This window comes from Chroicocephalus ridibundus, chromosome 8 (genome assembly GCF_963924245.1).
Source record: "Chroicocephalus ridibundus chromosome 8, bChrRid1.1, whole genome shotgun sequence".
Classification (NCBI taxonomy): Eukaryota; Metazoa; Chordata; class Aves; order Charadriiformes; family Laridae; genus Chroicocephalus; species Chroicocephalus ridibundus.
The window spans coordinates 45,592,209-45,614,869 of NC_086291.1; the positions used below are offsets into that span (position 1 = coordinate 45,592,209).

At 41.9% G+C, this 22,661-nt stretch overlaps 2 protein-coding genes across 2 annotated transcripts in view; one reads left to right on the plus strand and one right to left on the minus strand.

Moving 5' to 3' along the window:
• Window positions 1-6,841: 6,841 nt before the first annotated feature.
• Window positions 6,842-8,633, plus strand: RMI2 (RecQ mediated genome instability 2). The gene is made up of 2 exons (XM_063343431.1): window positions 6,842-7,215; window positions 8,275-8,633. Exons 1-2 carry the CDS (start codon window positions 6,945-6,947, stop codon window positions 8,421-8,423), a joined length of 420 nt encoding a protein of 139 aa, XP_063199501.1. The 5' UTR covers window positions 6,842-6,944; the 3' UTR covers window positions 8,424-8,633.
• Window positions 8,634-9,398: 765 nt separating this feature from the next.
• Window positions 9,399-22,661, minus strand: part of LOC134520134 (uncharacterized) — a 106,301-nt gene continuing 93,038 nt past the window's right edge. Inside the window, exons 68-73 of the mRNA XM_063345129.1 lie at window positions 22,225-22,427; window positions 21,531-21,720; window positions 20,740-20,849; window positions 17,949-18,068; window positions 17,394-17,533; window positions 9,399-14,455 (exon numbers count right to left, since the gene is read on the minus strand). Of these exons, the coding sequence (XP_063201199.1) occupies window positions 14,440-14,455; window positions 17,394-17,533; window positions 17,949-18,068; window positions 20,740-20,849; window positions 21,531-21,720; window positions 22,225-22,427 (779 nt within the window). The 3' untranslated portion in view covers window positions 9,399-14,439. The remainder of the gene's footprint in view (window positions 14,456-17,393; window positions 17,534-17,948; window positions 18,069-20,739; window positions 20,850-21,530; window positions 21,721-22,224; window positions 22,428-22,661) is intronic.

The window sequence follows — 22,661 nt, forward strand, 5'->3', positions numbered from 1 at the left end:
AGAGTTTCAATATAGTGTTTAATATAAGGTGCTGTATAGACTACAAACTAGAACCTGTGATTAAAATCACTTAAATCAAAAGGTGGAAGCAGTTTGTGACATTTTAATTTCAAATTATATTTTAAAATGTGACATTTCCCTACGAGTCGTAGAGATCTTTCTAAGCTAAACTGATGAGATGTCTCCCAGTTGGCTCATGCAATCTTGTGTCTTTTGATTTTTTAATAAATTAAAGAAGCCTAAGAATGTGAAAACATATTACATTGAATGTCCTCATTTAGGAAGAATTCTGTGATTTTACTTACCGTTTTATATCTTCTCTTAGACCTATTAAGAGATAATAGGCCTTGTATAGCCCATACACTAATGTGACTTTCATTGGAAATTAACGCTATTGTACATGCATCATTCATGCCAGTAGTTGGGGGAGTGAGCTGCTATTTGCAGATGGTATGGCAATAAATGCATTCTACGTCTGGATTTGTAACTACTTCTATTTTTGAACCTTGCTTTATCAAATGCACGCCATAATGTAAGAAATAGAAAAATCAAGCTTATTTAGGCCCCAGTCCATCTAAGTACATAAAAACGTATAAGGGTTATTATTGAGGAGCTTTAAACAAGTTTCACTGCTGTCGATTTCCTCTTTATATTATTTTTGCTTTTTCAGTCATACAGCTGTTTGTTCTGAATTAATGCTGCAGAGAAGCACAAGGCCAGCTGTTCCTTCAGCTATGATTTTAGCTTTCTGACGCACCAATACCAGTGCCTTCCTGCTCAGCACTTAGCAGCGTTCTTCCCGTTCAAGGCCATTTCTGCCCTTCAGCCCAGTATTACTGCCAGCACCAGGAGAGTCAAACCAGTTGCTCGCAAGCAGTTTCTAAAGAAGATGCCGCTGCTGCTAGTGCCCTGTGTCCAGTCCAGGATCCTTTTCGTCCAGCATCCCTGGGCAATCACATAGGCAATGCTGTAGTCACAGCTGCAGAGACAATAAATGCAGCCATTTTACATGGAGATTTTCTGATCTCAGAGCAAAGTTTGGTTAGTTAAGGACAGTCACCACATCTGTGATTTAGTGGTATGCCAAGTAAAAAACATGAGCTAAAGCACAGGGAACAGTGAGCAGTATTTACTTTTCGTACAAATTTTCCGTGACTAGAAAACAGCTGACTGGTCTGCTTGGCTCTGTGACCTCCAGCTGCTCCCAAACCTGCTATCAAATGTCTGTCTCCTGAAGACTCTGCAAAGTACTACTTCACACAGCAACAGAGATGTGGACTTTCTCCTCTCTGGCTCCCTATGAACCCTTGCAGGCTCACCTCAAACTTTCCTCTTCAAGTAGCTTGATGTTAATCTTATTCTGAATGAATGCAGGTATGTGCTGAGTGTGAGATTGGTATAAAGTTCCGAGTCATTACATTAAACCTCTGAACTCCTTTTAATCCCATTCTAACATTTTGTTAATTTCCAATTACCTTGACTGGTGGTGGTGTAGCTCAAGATAAGGCTCCTAGGGAAAGATGGTGTCTTCAATTGGACCTGAGAAAAATCCTGCCTGCTTGAAAATTCGACTATTAGTAAAAGCTCCTCCCTACTAAGCACCAGAAATTTATTTCATGAATCTTTCAATAGGCCTTGAATATTGCAGAACGTGCCGATGTATGCTCTGGAAGGGCTTTAACTTGTCAGCCTTACTGGCCTCTCTATATATTTCTAATATTTGACATCTCAGATTTTAAGTTTTCAAAAATAAAATGCCACTCTTGTGGTTACTTTTCTTTAGGAAAATTATTCTGCTCTCATTCCACTGTATGAACTGGATGCTGATGATGCTAATTAGAGCACATTTATGCAATGCTGGCAGTTGTCAAGGGAGGACACCGTGGTTTGTATTCCCCTACACTGGTTACAGGGGCTCTCCAGTCCTGTTAAGCATCCAATTCTTTTATGAAGTGAAATGAAGTCAGAAAGGCTAAACGACTGAAGTCTCCTAGCTATTGGCTTCACTTCAGTCAGGAGGAAGATCTAACACTTTGGATGCCATTCATATTTCCTGTATAAAAATAATTCTTTTTTTCTTGGTGCAGGAGTTTGAATAAACTCATCTGGAAGCCAGATTTGCAGACTATTTCCAGAGCAGCAAGGAATACTGGTAAAGTAAAACCTATGATTAATTCCTTTTTTTTTTCTTTTCATCGTGTCATAGTTCTATTCTGCAGCATGCTGATTTATTTCAGTTACATACCAGCATATTTATAGCATGGATAGGAATAAACAGGTGACACCCACTTCTGCAGAATGCAACTGGACCTCTCTAAGCATTTCCTCTAAGTATTCTGTGTAAATTAAATGAGTCAGCTAAGCTGGAGAGCACTGCACTGTTTTCATAGCCTGTAGGCTACCGTGACTAGGGATGTGTGATGAGTGACAGGAACTGGTTAAGTTTGCGTGACAGTGACAGCAATGAAATAACGTCTCATGTTAATGCTGGCTGCACAAACTAAGGTTTCCACCCTCTCTGAGGAGGTGCCTGAGCCAGATGCTGTTTTTCCTCTGCCACACACTGTGGCTGGCAGCTCCTGGCAGCTGCAGGAAGACTCTCAGCATAATCCTCTACCGATTCCACTGAGCGTATGCTGACATGCAATGTATAGCATCTGTATTAGCTTCTCAAGAAAAAAGAGCATGAGAGGGTGCCTTGCTAATGATAGCATTTGCCACAAAAGTTCGTTCCTCTTATCTTAGAGTAACTCCCATGCACTTTTGGCAGGACAACACTATGGGAGAGGCCAGACTCTTCTGCTTGTTAGTAGTTGTAGCAGTATGATGTCTGTTGCTCGCATTTACCTGCCTTGTCCAAGTCACTTTTAAAATGTCACTTATTTGGAGCTACCTGCTAACTCAAACTTTGGTCGATTGCACCTGGAGTTTTCCTGTGTCAGCAGATGACTTGCCTGGCTCCAGGTCTTTTGAAACTGACTGTCAAACATAATTTAGCATCCGTATGCCAGACTGGTCGGTCCCAAAGCATAAATTACAAGCAGCTGAAGTTCAGGTTAGGGATGCAAATATGACTGACTTCCAAGCCATTAATTCCAACCCATTGATCCATTAATTTCAAATCATTAATTAAATTCAGTGAAGGATGAGGATGGTTTTCCAGACTTGATCCAGCATGTGGGCATGTCCACATTGCATCTTTTATGCAGTATAAAACAAACACCAGGAAAAAAAATGAATTTCATATTCTTGTGATTGTTTCATATAGTTCTGTGTGCAGTACAAAAAAATAAGCATAAACTAGGGTGGATCTCTTAAAAGTGAAACTTGACAGTTCTTGTCTGTGCTAAAAGTTGTCCTTCAGTGAAGTTTCGTATGAATATCAGGGAAAGGAAGACAGTTTGTCTCAGATCCCTCTTCTTCCTCACAGAGTAATGCATTTTCACAAAGCGTTGTTTTCTTATCTTGCTTCTGTCATGCTTAGCTCCTGTATGCTGCTTCCTTTCACTGAAAAGACACAATCATATCACTTTGCAGTTTACTCTGTGAATGTGGGCAGTCAATGTCTGCAACAGATCCTAACACAGAGCAGCACCTGCCAGCAGGTTGCAGGACGGAGCAGGTGGAGAGCTGCCGTTGTCCTGTCCCTGTCACACTTGAGTCCCCTAAGCTTCTCGGCTGCCACAGAGAAGTTTTTCTATAGTATCTGTTTTATGGACATTTTGGGCTATTCAGCCATTACCATTATGATCCATGTGTTTATCAGCTCCACTCTTTTCTTCCACTATGGACTTTTCTTCCATTCATCCGTGGAGCTCCCAGGTAGCCCTGTTTCTAAAACAAGTACTTAGAAAATATTAAAAAAAAATAATCTCGATTGCTTGGATTCTAAATCTTTAAAAAAATAATTACAACAAAACAAAACTGTTCTGAAATCTAGTTTGTGTCTTCTCAGTATTAGGAAAGAGAAACAGAAAGAAAACTGAAGAACCTTTTCTGTACACATTAACCAATGGACTGGGACAGAGATCTTTTTTAAAACTCTTTTGGGTAGGATGAAAGACTGTAAAATATCAGAATTTCTGGCCAAGGGAAAGAAAGATTTTTCTGATCTTCTAATATCAGCCTTTTACCAAAATTAGAGAGGAGAGGAGAGAATTGCTTCCATTTTAAGTAGTACTTTCAGTGAGGGTGTGAAAAGATCTGAGCTGGACAGAAAATTGCAAGTTGCTGCTTCTTTGGAAATCTCTTTTCATGGAGATCTAGGGTCAAATTCTTTTCTAAGTTCTCTTGACACCATGCCAACAAAGCCGTGCCAGAGTAATTGAGGGAGATCTGGCTCCTGCTATGCTCTGGACTATCTTATCTATGTGTAGTCTGACCTTTTTTTACCTATACTGCAACAGCATCTCACATGCATGTCAGCGTGAGGAATAATGTCCTTGAAGCCTGCTTTGAAGAAAGGCACTTATGGTAGTAGCAGGCAGAAGAAGATTGATTCCTTCTTTTTAATCCACGCAAAGCAAAACTCCGTCTCATCCAGCATGCTCTCAGAAAACGGGCTAAAGTGTAACCCAGTGTCATTTACAGCCTGTCAGCCAGCAAGTCATTGCCTTTTCCAACTGTGCACTGAGCTTCCTCTGCTGCCCTTAGACCAGAGGATAATGGCTGTGGGATCACCTCCAGAAAACAAAGTCTGTTGAGGCATCAGACATTGTTCCTGCTGCTGCAGAATGTGTCTCCATGCTGAGCTGAGCCAGTTCTTTGATAAGACCTTTGCAGATAGCTCAGTGTAACTTTGCATTTTACTGAAAGATAAGGATTTTCCGGTCTAGGAAAACAAATCAATTTCTTGGTGCAGATTGCCAGTGCTTCTACCCTTCTTCTCATAACACAGTTTTTTCAAGCAAAATGTTTTAAAAGGGACCTTTTAGTCTCTCCTGGAGATTGCACTCTTGTAGGGGTCTTGCCTTCATCTGTAGAGTTAATGGCTTAATAAGCATTAGACCCTCCTATTATACAGAAACAAATAGGAATACAATACTTTTATCAATATTTGGCACAATTAATTTTTTTTATGTTAAACTAAATATTGATGCTGTCAAGTGACTGCAGCTTAGGGGCATAAATTACAAATATTCTTCTCCTGTGAGCCTCGCTCAAATTTTGCATTCATATACAGTAACTATCTAATGTCTTTCTGTTCCTGTAAGCCATATGATTTGATTGCCAGATTACATGATTCTGTATTGTGCTTAGAGGACAGTGTTTTTATTGTTATTACCAATATTATCTTTTATTCTTACTGTAAATGGTAACAAAAAGTTAACTGCTTCCTTACACTATAAAAGGAATAAAGTCCCATTTACAAAATGTCTCTGAACAGAAAATATATGTGGAAAAAAAAGATACGCTGAATAAATAATTCATAACATGATGGGTGAGTAGAAAAAAAGTCCTTTGATGTACTTTGCTACTCAAAACAAAACTGGATTTTTAAAATAAAGGAACTGGCTATTTTAATGGAGAAAAAAATCTGCTTTAAAGACAAATGATTGCAGGGGAGTCAGTTCTCTGTGCGTTTTTGCCCATTTTGGACTTTTGCAGGTTACAGAACTTGTGAAATTGAGGAATCCATCCCCTTGGTTTTCCTGATACTTTTCTTTTTCTTTGTTCCATCCTTCTGTTTTTTCCATTAGCTTATTTCTTGGCTTATTTTCTAAATGAAATGTCAACCCACCCACCCAAAGGAAACCACATTTCAAGGATTTCAGATTGCAGCAAAACAAATTAGCCTGTCTGTAATATAAACAGACAGCAAAAAAATTCTTAAAGGCCTTGGAATTAAAGTCTCCCAGCTTAAAGCTGCCAATGGTTTCACTGCATTATGCTCCAGATTTCCAGATAAGTATATACAATAAAACGATATCCTGAAAACATCCCTAAGAAAATAAGCATATGCATTTTCTTTTTTTTCTCATGAAACTGGAGGATCTTCAGCTAAACAGTAATTATTAAGGGATTGTTTCTTGCTAAGTAGTTAAGAAATACCATGGAAAAATAACTGGGATGGCTCCAGCAGCCTGGGAGGAGACGTCTGGCAGCTCTTACACTAGTGTAACCCTGGGGCAGGGGCACAGAGCAGAAACCAGGCTGCAGGGCCGCTCTCCTCAGATGAGGCTGAGACACAGCATTTCCTGCTCAAACCAAACCACTGCATCACATTTTACACTAGTTTTTCCACGTAAAGGACTCGATCCTAAACGGAATTCAGGTGAAGCGAGAGCCATCTGGCCTAGAACTGTGGGGAGGCTCTTTAGAAGGCGTGTGCTGGCCCAGAGCTGGCTGGTGAATTGCACACCTTTTTCAGCAAGTCACAAATGACAGACCCGCTGCGCGCGGGTGGCTTCTTGGTGCCGGGTAAACCACCCGGGGATAACTTGTTTGCAATCTGCATCCAAACCAGCACACCTGCGCTAAGTACTTCATTTTCCACAGAAGCCGTTTTTTTCACGCAGGGAAGGCGGCACCAGCGGTGCCGGCTGAGCGGGGCGGTGTGCCCGGTCCTGGGGAAGAGGCTGTCCGCGCTCCCTCCGCGCCGTGTGCCGCTGAGGGGGCTGCGGGGGGGAACGGGCGCCGACGGGTTCCTGCTCACGCCGCTCTTCGGGCGCTGCTACTCCCTGTCGTTGTTCTGAGGTAACGCAGCCGCTCCCCGCCTTCCCCCGGCCCCTCCCGGGCGGCGCCATGGCTCCCCGCCCCCTCTCTCCCCTCAGGTGGCGGCTGTTCAGGCGCTGCCAACGGCCGCCGCCGGGCCGGGGCGGCCGCGCGCTGCTTCCCGCCCTTCCCCTGCCTCCCTCCCTCCCTCCCTCAGCGGCCGCAGGCACCGGCCTCCCCTCGCCCGCCTGAGGCCGCCCTTGGCGGCGGCGGGCTGCCGGCACCACAGCATGGCCGAGGCCGCGCCGGGGCCGCCGGTGAAGGTGCTGGCCGCCCAGCTGCGGGGGGCGGTGCGGGGCGCCGGCGGGACGTGGGAGTTGGGCCGGGCGGAGGCGGGCCGGGCGCCGCTGCGCCTGCGGGTGGTGTGGATGCAGGGCACCGTGATGGAGGTGGAGCTCGGCGGCGCCCGCGGCGGCTCGGCCCGGCTGCAGGACGGCAGCGGCCCCTTCACCGTGCTGGGGGTGGAGGCGGTGCCCAAAGGGCGGCCCTGCCTCAGCGCAGGTACCGACCGGCGGCGGGGGCGGGCGGTGAGTGGCCCCCAGGGGCGGGGGCTCCCCCCGGGACTTGCGGGCCGCTTTCCCTCCCCGTGTGTGTTTTAAAGTAATTCAGTAGGTTCCCTCCAGGGCCCAGGGTGTCACTCCGCGGGTGGGACAGGGACACGCAGGAGCGGTGGCTGCAGAGGCCCGGGGCGGCCTCTCTCGCACCATGGGCCTCAAGCGGCTCCCCTGGGCCCCGTACTCGGGGCCGCTCATGCCCGCTGATGTCAGGGTGCTTCCTGCTGGGGTTGTCTGGCCCCGCGTCGGCAGGCAGGAGGCTCTTGCACAGGCCTGCGGGCCCCCGGCTACTTGGGGTGTTCAGAACGGTTCGTGCCAAGTTGTGTGTGGCGGGGGCCGCGCTGAACTGCGCGGAAGGCGTGCTTTCACATGCACCACTCCTAAAAGAGGCATCCTGAAAAAGCTGTGCTGCTGGAACAGCGTGTGCTGCCGCAGGGGAGTGTGTGGCTGTCAGTACGAAGACTGAACGCTGTCTTCCCATACGAGTCCCAATAGGGATAGGGCCTGTTGTAGTTCTCCACAGTTACGGGAAATGTTTGATCAAACAGGGGTACTGCAGAGAAAGGCTGTGAGTCTAGGAACAAGCATGGGGATTTTCCTTTTTTTTTCTTCTTTTCTTCACCAATATTATTAATTCAACTGGAGAAGTGCTGGACTGCAGCATTTTGGTATTGTGGTACAAAATAGTCACGTTGCTTAATCTTTAGTCTTCTGAATTGTCCTCCCTCCACTTGTCCAGCATAAGGAGGAATTGTGTGCTAGTTTGGCTCTTACTGTATGGGAAAATCTAGTAAAATCTACTGTAAAAATGGATGTACGGATAGTGAAGCCTTTTTCTGAAATTTAGTTTTACACAATCGTAGTTGCTTGAGTTTTCTTGCAAGTATGGGCAGCTTTAATTCAAACTGTTTTAATTACTTGGTTATAAATATTTTGCTTTCTGAATTAAAATGAAAATACAAAGGTTAATTATATTTTATGCTTGCTTGTTGGTTTTTTTTTTTAGGGAACTATGTAATGGTGATGGGTGTGGTGCGGTCCTGCAGTCCTGAGCCTGTTCTTCGAGCAATAAAGATGACAGATCTTTCTGAAAACCTCATGCATAAGAATATGTGGAGCCTTGAAGTGGAGGATTTGCACAGAGTCATTCCCTAGATACTTCTTTTTCTGCCTAAAATAACTGGAAATGTGCTTTTTCTTTTTCTTCTTTCTTTTTTTTTTGGTGCAGAAGATTGGGCCGTTCTGTGCATTTGTGGTTTCAAACAACCACCGGTTACTCTTGGAGTAAACCAAAGAGAGAGGTCAGGCTCAGTTAAGTGGAGGGATCAGTGCATATCTGATAATAAACACAATGTTCGTCTCTTTCACAGTCTCTTTTTATACCAGCAGATTTGAGAAACACTTATTTGGTGCTTTCTGAGTAACATGTCTGTGCTATCAAGAATAAATACTACATGTTTCTACATATGTTAGTTGCTGTTTCTAGGAACACGTGTTTAGATAGCCATTCCTATAGCAGTGTACTCTTGGCAGAAAGGGCTGCACAGAACTTATGTTACCAGCGTGAACTCGATACGTGGAATGAAGGCAAAATGTGTTTCAGTCCATTTAGATTGTGGTTGGAAATAACGTCTTTGCCTGTGTTTTCTCTTGCAGTAATAACTGTGTCAGTAAACTCGTAAGACAAATGTCTCTTTCTAACTGTAAGCAGAGTCTTGTACTTAAATACCTCTCTGGTTTCTGCGTTTCTGAAATACTGAAATTGGTATCCTAATGGCCCCTGTGTTCAGTGAAGTGAAATTAACTAAACAGATTCGATGCAGGATTCCTTGGAATAGGTTCTCCATACTTCTGCCACCTCATGAAACAAATCTACTGTGCCTAAGTGTGTTTTTCTTTTTGAAGGTTTCCTTTCTTGTTCCAATGTATGCTATTTTTAGTTGTTCAGATCATTCTTAAATATATTTTATTTTAATCTTTCTTTCGTTTGCCTGTGGAAAAAAAAACCCAAACTATGAAATCAAATCAAAAAAATCTTTAAAAAGAACTGTTGCTACTTTTTATTTCCCCTCTTGTCTAAAGAGAACTGGAGTCCCACAGAAAGCGTTGCATTATCCATGTGGTATGGCTTTGTAGTTTGGGCCTGTATTGTCCAGCAATGCAGTTGTGTTAATTAAGAATGCCTATAGGAAGGGAAGATGATGTACTCGGTGATTGTGCAATTTAAGACAACAATCAAGTGGTGGTAATTAAATTTTAAAATTATAGGATTATGTTTTCAAAGCGTATAGAAATTAAATACTGTCTTAAGTAGATCTTTAAATGTTGCCTTCACAGATTAAGGACTGGATTTCACAGTGCGATTCCAGCCTTGAGTTTAGTATTCCAAACCAGACCACATCAGAGGCAGTTGTATAATGGGAGTCCTGTGTTGTGAGCCCCTGCCGATGAAATGCCAAAACACATATATACAGAATTTTGGCAGTCTGAGTTTGTTTAGTGATTTTAATGCTGCAAAGAAAACCACTTGTGGAATGCTGCAGCCTTTCAGAAATGATCCACGTGGTCAGCATATTGGCTGGCAGCTGTTTTTATCTGGTGATAGATACTTTTCCATCTGAATTCTTACTATGCCAGGAACCCAAAGCTCCTTCCAAGTAAGTTCACCTTGCCATGCTTTCTAACTAGGCAGTAACACCCTGGAAATAAAGAGCTAGGAGGTCTGCTGCATCCTTGCTAGTGGCAGTAAATTTACAGCAGAATTAAATACAGCTTGTAGCCCCTGCATTCATAGTTGGTGGGTGCACAATGTAGAGGCTATCAAGAGTGAAACTACTGCTAATTCACTGAATGCATCTGAAAAGTTGTATTTATACTGGACTGGATTTATGTAAGACTGGACTGGATTTGTAGAGGATTTCTTTGCATCTTTCACCGCCTTCTCCCATCCAGGGGCTCGTGAGACAAAGCATTGGGTTTCTTTGCTCACTTGTTAGCAGTCAGTTCCAAGCAAAACAAGATCTAGATCTCATCATTGCTTGATTTAGGGTGTTTCAGTATCTATCTGCCTCTGTACTGTACACTTGACCTCACTAAAAACCCAGATGTAAACTCTGGTTCCAGCCCCCTGGCAAGTTTCAGGTATTTGATCAGTACAAAGCTGTGAATGTTGCTTGGCGGTTGGTTGGAAGGCTATCTGCTGCTGACCTGAAGTAGTGCTTCAGAAGGGCCTGCAATTATATTAGTAGAACAGTAACTTTTAAGGGTTTTAAAGCCAAGACTGGGTGCTTTTATGGAAGTTCACGTTAAAAAGTGCTTTCCTAGGAATTCAAAGCAAAAGACACTCTTAGCAAAGTTGAACAACAAGCTTCTAATCAAAAGACTTCTAGTGATTGCGTTGGCTTGGAGTTTAGCTGTGCTTCACCTAATGAGTGACTGATGCTGCTTATGGCTGTTTGTGGCTTCTGTGCCACCCTGGTTTAAGGGGTGGGCTGAAGGGCCTGGTCTCTGGGTTTCCAGAGGTTGGCACTGTAGGGCTCTACGGGGTAGTGGGAATGCTCCCTTTTCCACATCGTAACTCATGTCTCAAGTTCTACAGTAGCATGTGGGTTTGCCTGTGGTTTTTGTTCCTGTTCTACAGCAGAGCATGTAACAGAAGTTACAGGATGAGGGGCTTCTCTAGCCCTGTCTTGTGGAGGGGGAGGTCAAAGCTGGGATCTTGTTCTAAGCAAGCTGGTGTTTAGACCTTGAAGAGGGCAGGAGAATGGCTGTAGACTGCAGGAAGGCTTCTGTGCACTGTTAGCTCTGTCGTAACTGGAACAACTCTGGATACATACTAGCATCTGGGGAGCTCAACTGGCAGAAACAGGCTCTGTGAACTTCAAAGTTTCTCAGCCTGTGATAGAGCCTCAAAACCTCAACTTTGCTGCTAAGTTTTTGAGGCATAAGAGTTCGCATGGTATGCATAAATGCCTGTGAACTTTGTAGAGCTGGAGTTTCTGTTTATGACCTATATAAAGGACGTGTTGAAGGTTGTACACACTAAAAATACTAACACTTGGAACACTGACTTAACCACAGCTGGGTGTGGGGGGTTGTGTTTAAAGTGCTCTGATCAGCATGAGTTACAGATGCGGGAGTTCTGGCCTCCAGTGAGCCAGGCGGCAAGGTCAGAGACATTTGTATTGCATGATGTATAGCTATTCAATGGGTTTTATGCATTTTCCATGGGACAACATAGTCTTCTCTACTGCATTATGTTCCTCTGAAGCATAAACGTTTCAGATTACTTCAGTCAAGGTGTTCTAAAATGTACAGTATTATCAGTAGTTGTATACTAAAAGTTTAGTCCTGATAAAGTCAGGGGTAGTGCACAGAAAAAGACCATTTTGAAATACTGAAACTGAAGTTATTGGCGTGAGCAATGATTCAGTAAAATCCTGCCAAGGGGATCCTTCCTGGAGGATCACATCCATGAGGAGTCACACACATATTTTAGTTGTCTTTTGAGGGATGCTTTTTGCGCTGAGTCACACCTCATCTTGGCAGACTCCCCTGCAAGAGCGGGTCGGCAGGAGGGCGGCTGCTATCCAGCTGTTGGGGACTGCTGGAATGTGCCTCCCCACATCAGCCTCTGTCACTGTCCTAGTTAATGGCTTGTTTGCTAATACAAGCTGCCTTACAACGTAGCTGACATCTTTCTTCTGTTAGGCAGGGAGGGTGGTGTATTATTTCCATTTTTTAATTCCCAAGATGAGACATTACCGTGCAGTGTGATCAAGACATACTTAAAAGTCTTTGGGATGGATGGTTTCCTTGGTTCAGTAAAGGTTTTACAAAGTCCATTTGAAGAACCTCTTGACCTGTGACAAACTACTGCACATTTATTGCTAGTTACTTAATGACCAGGCATGAAAAAGAGATTGCCTTTCCACTAACACCAGCAGTCTGTCCGGCACATAGAAAAGGCATAGCTGCCAATATGAAAAAATGGAATTTGACTTTATTCATGAAAGCTATAAATCAATGCTCAAATTTAAACTCAAATTATGAACAAGGTATTGAAAAGTGTGGTTTGGTTTTTGTTTTTTCTCATCTTCCCCCCAGATCATTATTCTTTGTGTCCTATTCTGTAGAAACGGTGCTTTGTACAGACTTTTATTACTGGTCTGATGCGATATTTATTGTCTCTGTGGTCAGTTGGGTGTTTGTAACAGCAGGGCAGGAGGGGTTGAGGTTCCTGTTGGCTTAGGTTCTGTCTCCCCCTCCTCCTCACTGAGTCACACAAGCATGAAGCAACCTGTGCCCATGCTGACCCGGGCTCCTGCTGAACTTCACGGGCTTCAGGTGTGGTTCGGAGGGCCTGTTCTCCAGAGTTCCCACTACAGAGTTCCTGCCTCTGTAATGAATATCTAGACACAAACCACGCATTTGCATAAACCGGGACCATCTCCAGACATCTTTAAATGGGCCTAGCACAATGGTGGTAGTTTAAAATGTTTATTGGTGTGTAAATGGCTTCTTTATAGCCTGTGATATGTTATATGCAGCTTCTAGGAGACCCAGTATCTGCATCCATATCTGTGTTGCTGTCTACAGGTAGCATACAGTTAAACTCTTCTGTATCCCAGCCTGCGCTGCAACTAGCTGAAAAGTAAAGCAGCTCTTCTGAACCTTTTGCTCTACTTGCTGACATCTTACTTTGTTCCTGCAACTGTCACCTCAGTGCTTTTTGAAAGGTGTTTGGTGTGCTTAGCATGCATTAAGTGTCTCGGGAGAAGATTATGCATTTTTTTTAATCAATAACTGGTATAAATATTCTTTAACTGTCAGAAGTACTTTATACTTTGTTATAAAACACCTCTGTAGGTAAGCAGTTATAAAATTATTACACAGGAAGACTTGATTTCTAGCATGTTTTATATAGCAACCTTTCACGTGTGTGGAAATCCTAGCGATTGCAGGCATTTTCTCTGGCTAGTATGAGAGTCATGTTTTACTTAGAATTTGTGTAAAACTGCAGTGTAAGCGTTCAGAAAGCAAGCGTAGCCTAACGCAGCATACAGAAGATAGCCGAGGCCACGTGCTATTTTTGTCTCTGTGAACTGCAGTAGCCATTTAAACCCAGCCAGTTCCAACTCTGTAGATCAGTACAACTTTATTCTTACAAATAATCAGTAAAAATGTACTCCAGCATAAAAATAAGCAAGTCAAATGTTTATTAACATTAATTCATAGTTCAGAACACCATTATTTCCATGTTTGCATGATATGCAAAGACATGTGAAGGATTTTGCAGTGTTACCTTTTACGAAGGCATAATTGCATTCCTCGTACTGTGAGGAGAAATGTAATGCATTTTTTTAATCAACAGACCTACATATATATAAAGTAATTTAACAGTTGAGACACTCACAAAACAGTATCTATGACACCGTAGGACTACTTTATGGATAGGATGGGTATCAGTCATCTTTTCTAACACGTAAACTGATTTCTGAGAAGGGGGTTCTAAAGACACAAAGGGAGAATGTGAAACTGCAGGACAGATACCAAGAAGGCTGATTCTTATTTTACAATGTACACATTAATAAGGGAAAAATCAACCACCATAAAAATGAGAAAATGATTAAATGCTTTCAATTACGTAACCATCCTATTTCTATCTTAGCCCTCTTGCATGTTGGGTCACTTCCCTGGAAAAAGGGCACTTTCTCCAGAATTTACTGAAGAGCTCAGTTTCAATTCTGGAGAAAAAAGAAGCCAGCATCTCTGTGCAGGTTCAAAGCTCATACACTGCTTTCACAAAGCAGCCTACTTGTACTAATCTGAGCTGGAAAAGACCTTTTGTCATCTTTTAAATGTGTTTATGCTATGGCTTGAAGGCTTGTGGAGACGCTATTTTGCCACTGAACAGGAGAAAATTTTTTAAAGTTACTGATACTTAGTCCAGTTTCTTCTGGTTGCTTATAGTTTCTTGTCACTGTACTGAAATCATTCCTCTTACCCTCAGGTGTTTCTGGGTGAAAAGCTTATATTCGTAGTCCTAAAGCAAATTCATTCACACTTTTACTGTTCTCCTTACTATTGGTTCTAGCTCGTCTACCTAAAACAGCTGGTTTAGTTTGTGTACTGAAAGGGTTCTTCCATCTTCAGGGCTGGTATCTGCCATTCAGAACTGTCTCAAGCTGAAATGAAGAAGCGATGGAATCCAGGTAAGTGGTTAGTAAGTCCTTAAAGAATTCGAAATAAAAAGTGACATGTAATACAAGCTGCTGTTACGCTAAATTACAAGAAATCTATGAAGGGAAAAACAGCATCAAATATGACATTATCAAAAAGCTGTAGGGAAAAAGTATTCTAGCATTTTAGATACAGTTTTATCTTAGATACAAGGTTCTTTCTATCTTGTTTGATGATAAATTCACATTTCGGAGGAAAAGTATGGCAATATTACGAAAGTTTATGGGCTTTGGACAGTTCAGCTATCCAATGGAAGAGCCTCAACAAGAATGAGTTTCTAGAAAGGAGTGCAGAGGTAGCTGTTACTGACTGAAACGTTCGCTTGTTCTCATGACCTTGGATGGCTAAAGGTTACAATGCGTGACTAGCCTGGCCGTTACAAACTCTTTCACAGTATCAAACCTAGTTCTCCCTTACGGCAGTTTGGGCTGTCACACTTCCTTCTCTTCAGCGTGTTTACGTATTTAAAAGACTTCACTCATGTCTGCCCTAGGCCCTTCAATTTTCTTCCCCACAGAGACATCTCTGGACTTCACTCTGCTGGTTCAAACTTAACTACAACATGGTGTCCAAAACTGGATGCATAAAATAAGCTGACTACAAAAGAATTATTTCTTGTCTTAAATATGTTTATTATCTGTACATCCCCAGTATACTTAGCTTGTTTAATGGCACGCTTTAATCGTATGTTATTGTAGTTAACTGAGCTTGTGATCCACTGTCATTCCAATCCCTTTCCTCAGAAGCAGGATAATGTAAACTATCAGCACTAGCAGACTTCAGTCTTTTGGCTACCGAGCCATTCTAAAACTCTGTTTTCAATTGAATATTCAGGCTCAGATTTAGCGGAATTTGCTTCTATATTTCATATCCATATGTTGAGGAGTTTATATGAACCATTGCAGCTAAACCCACTTACTGCCTACTGACTCAGAAATTCCATGGCCATCTCCTGCTTACACACTGGCTGAACTGAATACATAAGAGAGATAATGACATGTGGCATTATGCCGCAGATGGGCATGTACGCATGGGATGCACTTACACATATATATATGTGTATATGGAGTGGTTTTTTCTTATGTTTTTATTTTATGGCCAACACAAGCATATACAAATACTTGACAGCTATTCCCTTCCTTAGTGAGTGAGAATTCAGCAAATACTTGTAAATATTTTTTTTAAGCATACCACAAAGATGTTTGTAGTCACCATATCACTCTTTTGGCGTGGTAGTGAGTTTACAAATGCATATTAATAACATTTCATTGCATATATTTAAAAACCCACACTGTTTTCTCATTAAGAAGCCTTAGCAAAGCACGGAGCATTAAAGTTAGGAGTGTAAACCCAAGTGCTTCATTTCAAGCAAAAGCATAATTGTCTCTTCTGCATGATCACATTATTTGCTTACAGTAAATGTTTCCATTGCAGTCTTGTAAAAGTATTATATCTTAAGTTATTACTTGGGCAAGTGTATCAGTAATGAGTATGACAATAATTTGTATGTGTGTTTCCTTTAATGCTCTCATTCAATGAAAAGAGAAGCATATAGCAAATTTCAGAGAAGGCTTTGTTGTTTGGGTTTTGTTGTCTAAACTAAGGAATAACGTAATGCAGATGAATAAAAGAATAAGTTTTGGGGATGTTCTCGGTCATCTCTCTTAAGACAGCACTATGTGAATAGTCATTATTACTTAAGTGGTACAAGTTATCGTTATTTATGTAGCAATTTGTAGTCAATAACTATCATAGTTCAAAGAAGGTGCTGTACGCAGAGTATCCAATGGAGACAGAGTTGAATAAAAAACCTGTAGAAAAGATCTATAGTGCAAATTAGTGAATATAGATAGTACAGAAAATGCTGAAATATACAGCCTCTATCATCCTTAACTGGTGTTTCAGATTACTCCAGTTCCCCAGCACAGCCAGCCGTTTCTTCCTTTGCAGTAGCTAACTTGGACTGGAGTAAGGTAAGGCAACTGGACGGCTGAACTGTGCAGTAACTCTGAAGAAAATAAATAAAAAGGAGACTAAATTTTATTACTAACAAGTATGTTGGGGCTGTAGACTTACACAGGTTTTTTCTGCACACAGGAATTCTTTCCTTAAAATTCCTTCCCAGGTCATGCAGGTACAGTTAGCAGAACACGACTCCAGTCGCTTTTAGAGCAATAACTGTCCTAATCTAGTTTCTGCAGCAATGCAGCAGTGTGCACATCTTCACCAAAAAAATGTCAGGGTCCTTAAAAAATTTGCACAAGAACGACAGAAACGGGCGTGGATTGTAATGCCAAAAACTTCAAGCCATCACTACTGTTCTTTTCAGACTTTTCAGCTTTCTTTGCATTTTTAAACAGATTCCCGGAAGACAGCCCTCCGGATGACAGCTGCATTAAAATACAAGTATTGATAATCTGAAATTCTAGGTTAAGCTTAAAGAAGATAGATAAATTTCATTAGAAGAGACTGAAAAGTACAAAAATAGTTCGCTGAGTATGTTCAGTGTGTCTACAGAATATGTATTACTGTTAAAATGAATCCAAATGCGTTATCGAGTCAAAAAAAGGTTTGAAACAAAAATAGTATCTGAGAAGTGGAACTCCTGGGGACAATCACACCATGTTCTGCAAGTATCCTTCTACCTCCTGCTACACAGCAAACTGGGAGGAAATAGGAAAGCCATTAGAGTTATGAATGGTGTGGGTTATGGTGGGCCTCTGCGTGAAGAGCAGAAAGGGTGAGAGAGACAAGGCGCAAGAAGGAGTAGGATCACTTTTGCTCATGCCCATAGTTTTATTTTCTCATGTGCTCTTGAATAACAGGCATGTAACTACTGGAGTAATAGTCAGAATAGTCCGCAGGGAAAGAAACGAAACTTACCACTGAGGAGGAATTTCCACAGGGACAAAATTTCGGTTGCACAAATGAACAAAAGCTGCTGCTAAACTGCAGGCAGCCTTCAGCTCCTGGGAGCGGCAGGTGTCGGAGGTGCACATGCTGTAGAAGGGTTCAGGGTCCACCTGTAGCAAAGGGCATTGGTTAGAGGAGCAGGGTGCTCCTGCAGATGGCACTCTGGCAATACAGCCGCAGCTGAACTGAAAACAAAGATTTGTGCCTCCTTCCCCCCCAGCCCTCCTTCACAAACCTTTCACTCTCTTCCTAACATTGAGGGGTTTATTTGTATTTCCAAATTCTAGACACCTGTATGCTAAAGACTGGTGCAAACTCATGGCACTATTTTGTGGATGTCAAGGACCTTCAATTTATATTTTTTGTGATAGAGCACCTTCTTTTCCCTGTCTGGATTGTTGTTCTGATTACTTCTGAAGTTATCTGCAACTGAACTTCTATATCCTTGCAACAGTTATGTGTACTCAGTTGAAGCGTGACATTTGGGTATTCACATAGTCCTTTGGTGGCTGAAGTTATACTTACAACTTTGAAGCAGTTCCTAAGAAGTGAATGTGATTCTTCAAAAAACACTTTACAGACTTTTTGCTTAGCTGTAATTGGACATGGCTTCACTGTCCTCTGTACGAGACTGCACGTGTTCACCTGGGAAAACAGAGTTACTCAAGTTGGGAGGGGGGTGGTGGTTGGTTTGTTTGTTTGTTCTTTTTAAACATCAGTGTTGCGTGAATTCTTCCAGCTTCCAGTGTGAGGTGGTTTGAAGGAAGATACAGGCAGCTCAGTACACTGCTCTGCTTAACATCTATTGTTCAGTAATATTGAGAAGTACCTTGCACTCTTTGTAAACAAAAAATGTATGTCTCATAAATATTACAGATATTGTTTCATCTTTCTGTTGATTTTCTTATTCACGAAAGGATTTTGGTGTGTGGTTGCTGACGCAATAAGTAGTTGGCTAATTGTCTTAACTTTCATTATATATGACAGATCAGAGTTGTGCTTTTACTAGCTCTTTTTGTTGGAGAAAAAAAATCTTCATATCTTTGCTGGGTTATTTATCAATAATAAACAACAAGAAGGCTTTAAAAAAACAAAACAAAAAAAAAAGAAACTGGAGGTCCCTACAGTTACAAGCATTTTTGGACAATAAAAAGCAAATGGATTTTTATTGTTCATGGTTCAGGGAAGGTCCCTTAGCACACCAGTTAAAAGCTGATGATACCACATATTAACAGAACTAGTGATGAGCAGCATTTGCTGAAGTTTCTTAGGATTTGGTTTGACTTGAACACTGTTTTAGTAGCGTAAACACTGCTACTATATCTGTAGCAGCTCAGCAACTTAATATTTTTTTGATCAGTAATTTCCTGACAAATCTTTGAGTTTAGAAGTTCTTAAGCAAGTGTGAACTCAAGTTACATTAATTACTAAGAAAAATTAGCTGCCAGTTTAATCTCTCAGATAACCCATATTCTGCAGGAGTCAGACATTTGCAGTCTCCCCATTAATCTCCTCAGATTCTACAGCAGCTGGTCGTGTAACCCCAGAACCTCACTGACTGTGCAGGGACAGTGTAAGGCGAAGGCTTGGAATAACGCTCCTGGTAGCAAGTTGCCAGTCCAGAGGCGGATGGGAGCTGACTCCCGCAGTGCAGAGTGACTGACTGCTTTATTTCGGGCTCAAATACCTGGACAGATTTAACCTGACTATGCTTTTGCTTTCTGTATCGCGTATAGTTGTGCTAAAACTTCTGCTCAGGGAGGATTTTTGTGAGCTCCATTTTATCAGCTCAGCTGAATACACTGCCTGCCTCAACTGGGTATTTCTGCCATTTCGTCTCTTCCAACCACTTCAGCAAAGTTTATAAGACTTTGCATGAACTCCTGACTCGGCCCGTGTATTTCTGGCCATTGTTTTAACGATGTGTGACAGCAGTACATATTGGCAGGTCAGTCTTTTTATTACTTTTTTTCTGATTGCGATGTGACTGCAAACAGCTGAGAGTTCAGCTAAAGCATCTTTAATTCTTTGTGGCGGTAGACAGCACTGCAAGATGCCATGGCTTACAAATAAAACAGACCAATCAATAGCGTTAAGCGCAGCCGTTATGCCACTTAAAGGGCATTCATGACTTCCCAGCTTGTCTATGACACTAAATTTATGGCTTTTCATTGATTATTATTTTTGGTTCAACGTCACTGGGTAGTTTTGCATTAGATGGTTGGTTTTTTTATGAATACAGTAGAAGTTAATATTTGTAGCAATTAAGAAAATTATAAAGTCAGTCATGTCATGATCTCGCCCCATTATTAACATAAATGTAGGCTGCAAACTCATTAGGTATCTCTCCCCAACAGCAAGATTCTTGAAGCAATTCTCTTTTAAAAAAAAAAAAAAAAAAAAAGTACTGACATAAAGCTGAAAATAGTAGGATTTCTGTGCCCAGAACTTGGACATCTTCTGGCAAGAGAAGGTAAAAGGAAGAGTCACCAAATCTTAGTAGTAATAAGATGCTGGTTTCTTTTTTATTCTAACAGATTCTAAAAATTAGGCTTGAAGGGATTTAGAGGATCCTGTCAACATGGCTTGAGAGCACTGTAAAGCTATTTTTCTTGGGTTTGGTCAGTTGCATTCACAAATGGCTATGTACACCTGCATGTTTTCATATTTAGATTATTTTCAGCTGATGATAAATTACATGAATTAAGTCTCTTTGAAGCAAAGAGGTATAATGCTACTAGTACAGAGTTACCACACTTATTTATGATAGTTATAGGAACCCCGTTTATGCAAGTTAATAAGTGAATCAGTATCAGCTAACCCTCCAAAAAAGTTTCAGCACTTAGTGCTGTGGGGATGGAGGGCAACTTTCCTAGTTACTGGTTTCTAAAGTTTTGTTTCTTGATAAAAATTAAAAGCAGAAGAACAAAAAAAGTGAAGAGGCTCAACATTCCCAGCTACAACAAACAGCTCTAAAGAAAACTTCAAGAGGGAAATCTCCCTGGCACAAACTGTGGCTTGACTGATGAGCGGGTGGATTTGTCCCAGGCCCAGTACCGCCTGGCTCTGCGTTCCAGAAAGAGGTGCTCTAAGTAGGAAAGCGTCAGGGACACTTGGTTCCAACACCAGTTTCTTCTAATAGCAGAAGTAGCCTCCATGGCTACCTTACTCCTTATGCCAAAAATGCTCAACGCCCATTGACAGGGGGAATTCTTCTGTGGTTTTTAGCAAGTACGTGCACCCTTTCCCTCTTAAACACAGGAAAATAAATTATATACAGCATGCTGCTGTTTTCACTGGCCCTGCAGCTCCTTACCTGCCAGCTCTGTGTGAACTCCTGCAGGTTGTCAGTGAACGAACGATTAGGAAGCATCCATTCATTTCCAGCTTCGTTATCATTGGTACCCAAAAGCCCGGCTGAAATACCTGGAATGAATTTGAAACAGTGTAAGACAGTAGTTGTCACAAGTAGACAAGGGAAAATTTTAGAAGCTGTTTCTGTGCTCTGATTATTCTGTACAGCAGAGCTCAGCTGGAAGGCGGACAAGGGAAAATATGTCCAGGTATCCATTACGGATCTTTCTCAGAGGGCACTGCCATCTCATTTGTTAGCTCTTCATTTGCTTCTCCTGACCAGATCAAGGCATCGTATCCATTCTCTGCTAAGCTCAGGGGTCTGCGATTTAGAATAGTGTGGAGACAGGGACAGGAAAGTATTCCAAGTATACCAAAACCTTGGAAGCTTTTAGGCCTCCCTTTTGTGCTGTTGCAGGTTTGGCAAGATAAGCCTGCTATGGAGTGGTGATTCTCAAGCAGGGTTTGGGCTTGGGCTGACTGCATCACATCCACCCCCCATTTCTGTCTGCTTTATTGCACTGGAACGACAGTACCCTAGGTAAACACTTGCTGTCCTCACTGGAATGTTACATACCATGCTGTCTTGGGCAATAACCGGGAACGCCTAGGGCCATTTCCAGGGTGTATATAAACGAAGAGGGGGAAAAGCAAGTGAAAGGCAACCCACATGCTGGTACTACAGGTGATGACAATTCAGAGCTACAGAAAAAATGACTAGCAGCTGACAAAAGCTGTGTGATGGATACTCACCATGGTGCCAGCCAGCCAGAGTGACAGTACAGAGATCATACTGAAAGTCACAAGAGACAGAAACTCCTTTCTGATTAGACACTTCTACTTTGTTGGTTTCTCTCCTTGAATTAGTGTTATTCTTTTCAAGGGATTGATTCAGTACTTGGCAGTTCTCTTCCATAAAGGAAAAGTTGTACATCTTGGATATCTGTTTTAAAATGAAAATGCAATTTCAAATATGTCACAATGAAAGTTCAGTGCTGGGCAAGCTCAGTCTGGCTTTGCAGGTGGGATGAGGTCAACTTTGCTCAGCCCAGAGTTGGGGAGTAAGAACGGGGTTGTGTTAAACCTGTGAAAGAGCAGGAAAGCACAAAAGCCTCCCAGGTGCACTGAGGCTACGGGCCCAGTTTGCTCTCCAGACTGCTCTGACTGCCGTTCTCTTAGACCATGTAAGAAGAATGCTGAAAAGTTCATTGAGCCTCTCTTAAGTACCCAGCAAGCAAAGAGGCAGCCCTTGAATTAAAACTTGGTTTTGAGTTTTATTTCATGATTAAAAAGTGGTTACTTTCTAGCACTTAGGCCTGAGAGCTGTTCTGATCTATGTTTTGAGCATTAATATTTTGGAAGTTTGGTTTTTTTTTTTCCTTTTTGTTGGTTGGTTGAAGATAATTTCTGGCCTGGAAAGGAAGAATGTTTGACTTTCCCCTCCTACCTTCAGTCTTGGATGGATACTGATCACGGTCTGGTTCATCTCCACATATAGTGATCTTGAGTTACTAGTTTCCTCGTTTAGTATTACAGTGAAAGTATTGTGAACAAAATCCTTGGCAAGAAGTACACTGCACTTTGATGCCAAATCATAAATTCTTCCATCAAAAGTCATAAGATGCTTGGTCCCCATTAACATAGCATGATCTAGAGAACAACATTCCAGAAGAAACATCAGTGAGTTTTCCACAGAGCAGAAAGCGCTGTGCTACTACTTGCATGCTGCAACACAAACAGCTTCTGGCCAGCATGCTCTTAAAATAATTTCTCAAGCTCTTATTACATTTTAATTAGTTACAAGTTGCTCTGCAACAAAAAATTCTCTAGAAAGGAAACAATCTAATAATTTCTTTTTCATTATGGATCCAGCTGAGTGTTCTA

Coding starts and splice junctions, on each gene's coding strand:
- RMI2 (XM_063343431.1), top strand. CDS start 6,945: ATGGCCGAGGCCGCGCCGGGGCCGCCGGTGAAGGTGCTGGCCGCCCAG. Junction 7,216..8,274: donor GCGGCCCTGCCTCAGCGCAG/GTACCGACCGGC, acceptor TTTTTTTTTTAG/GGAACTATGTAATGGTGATG.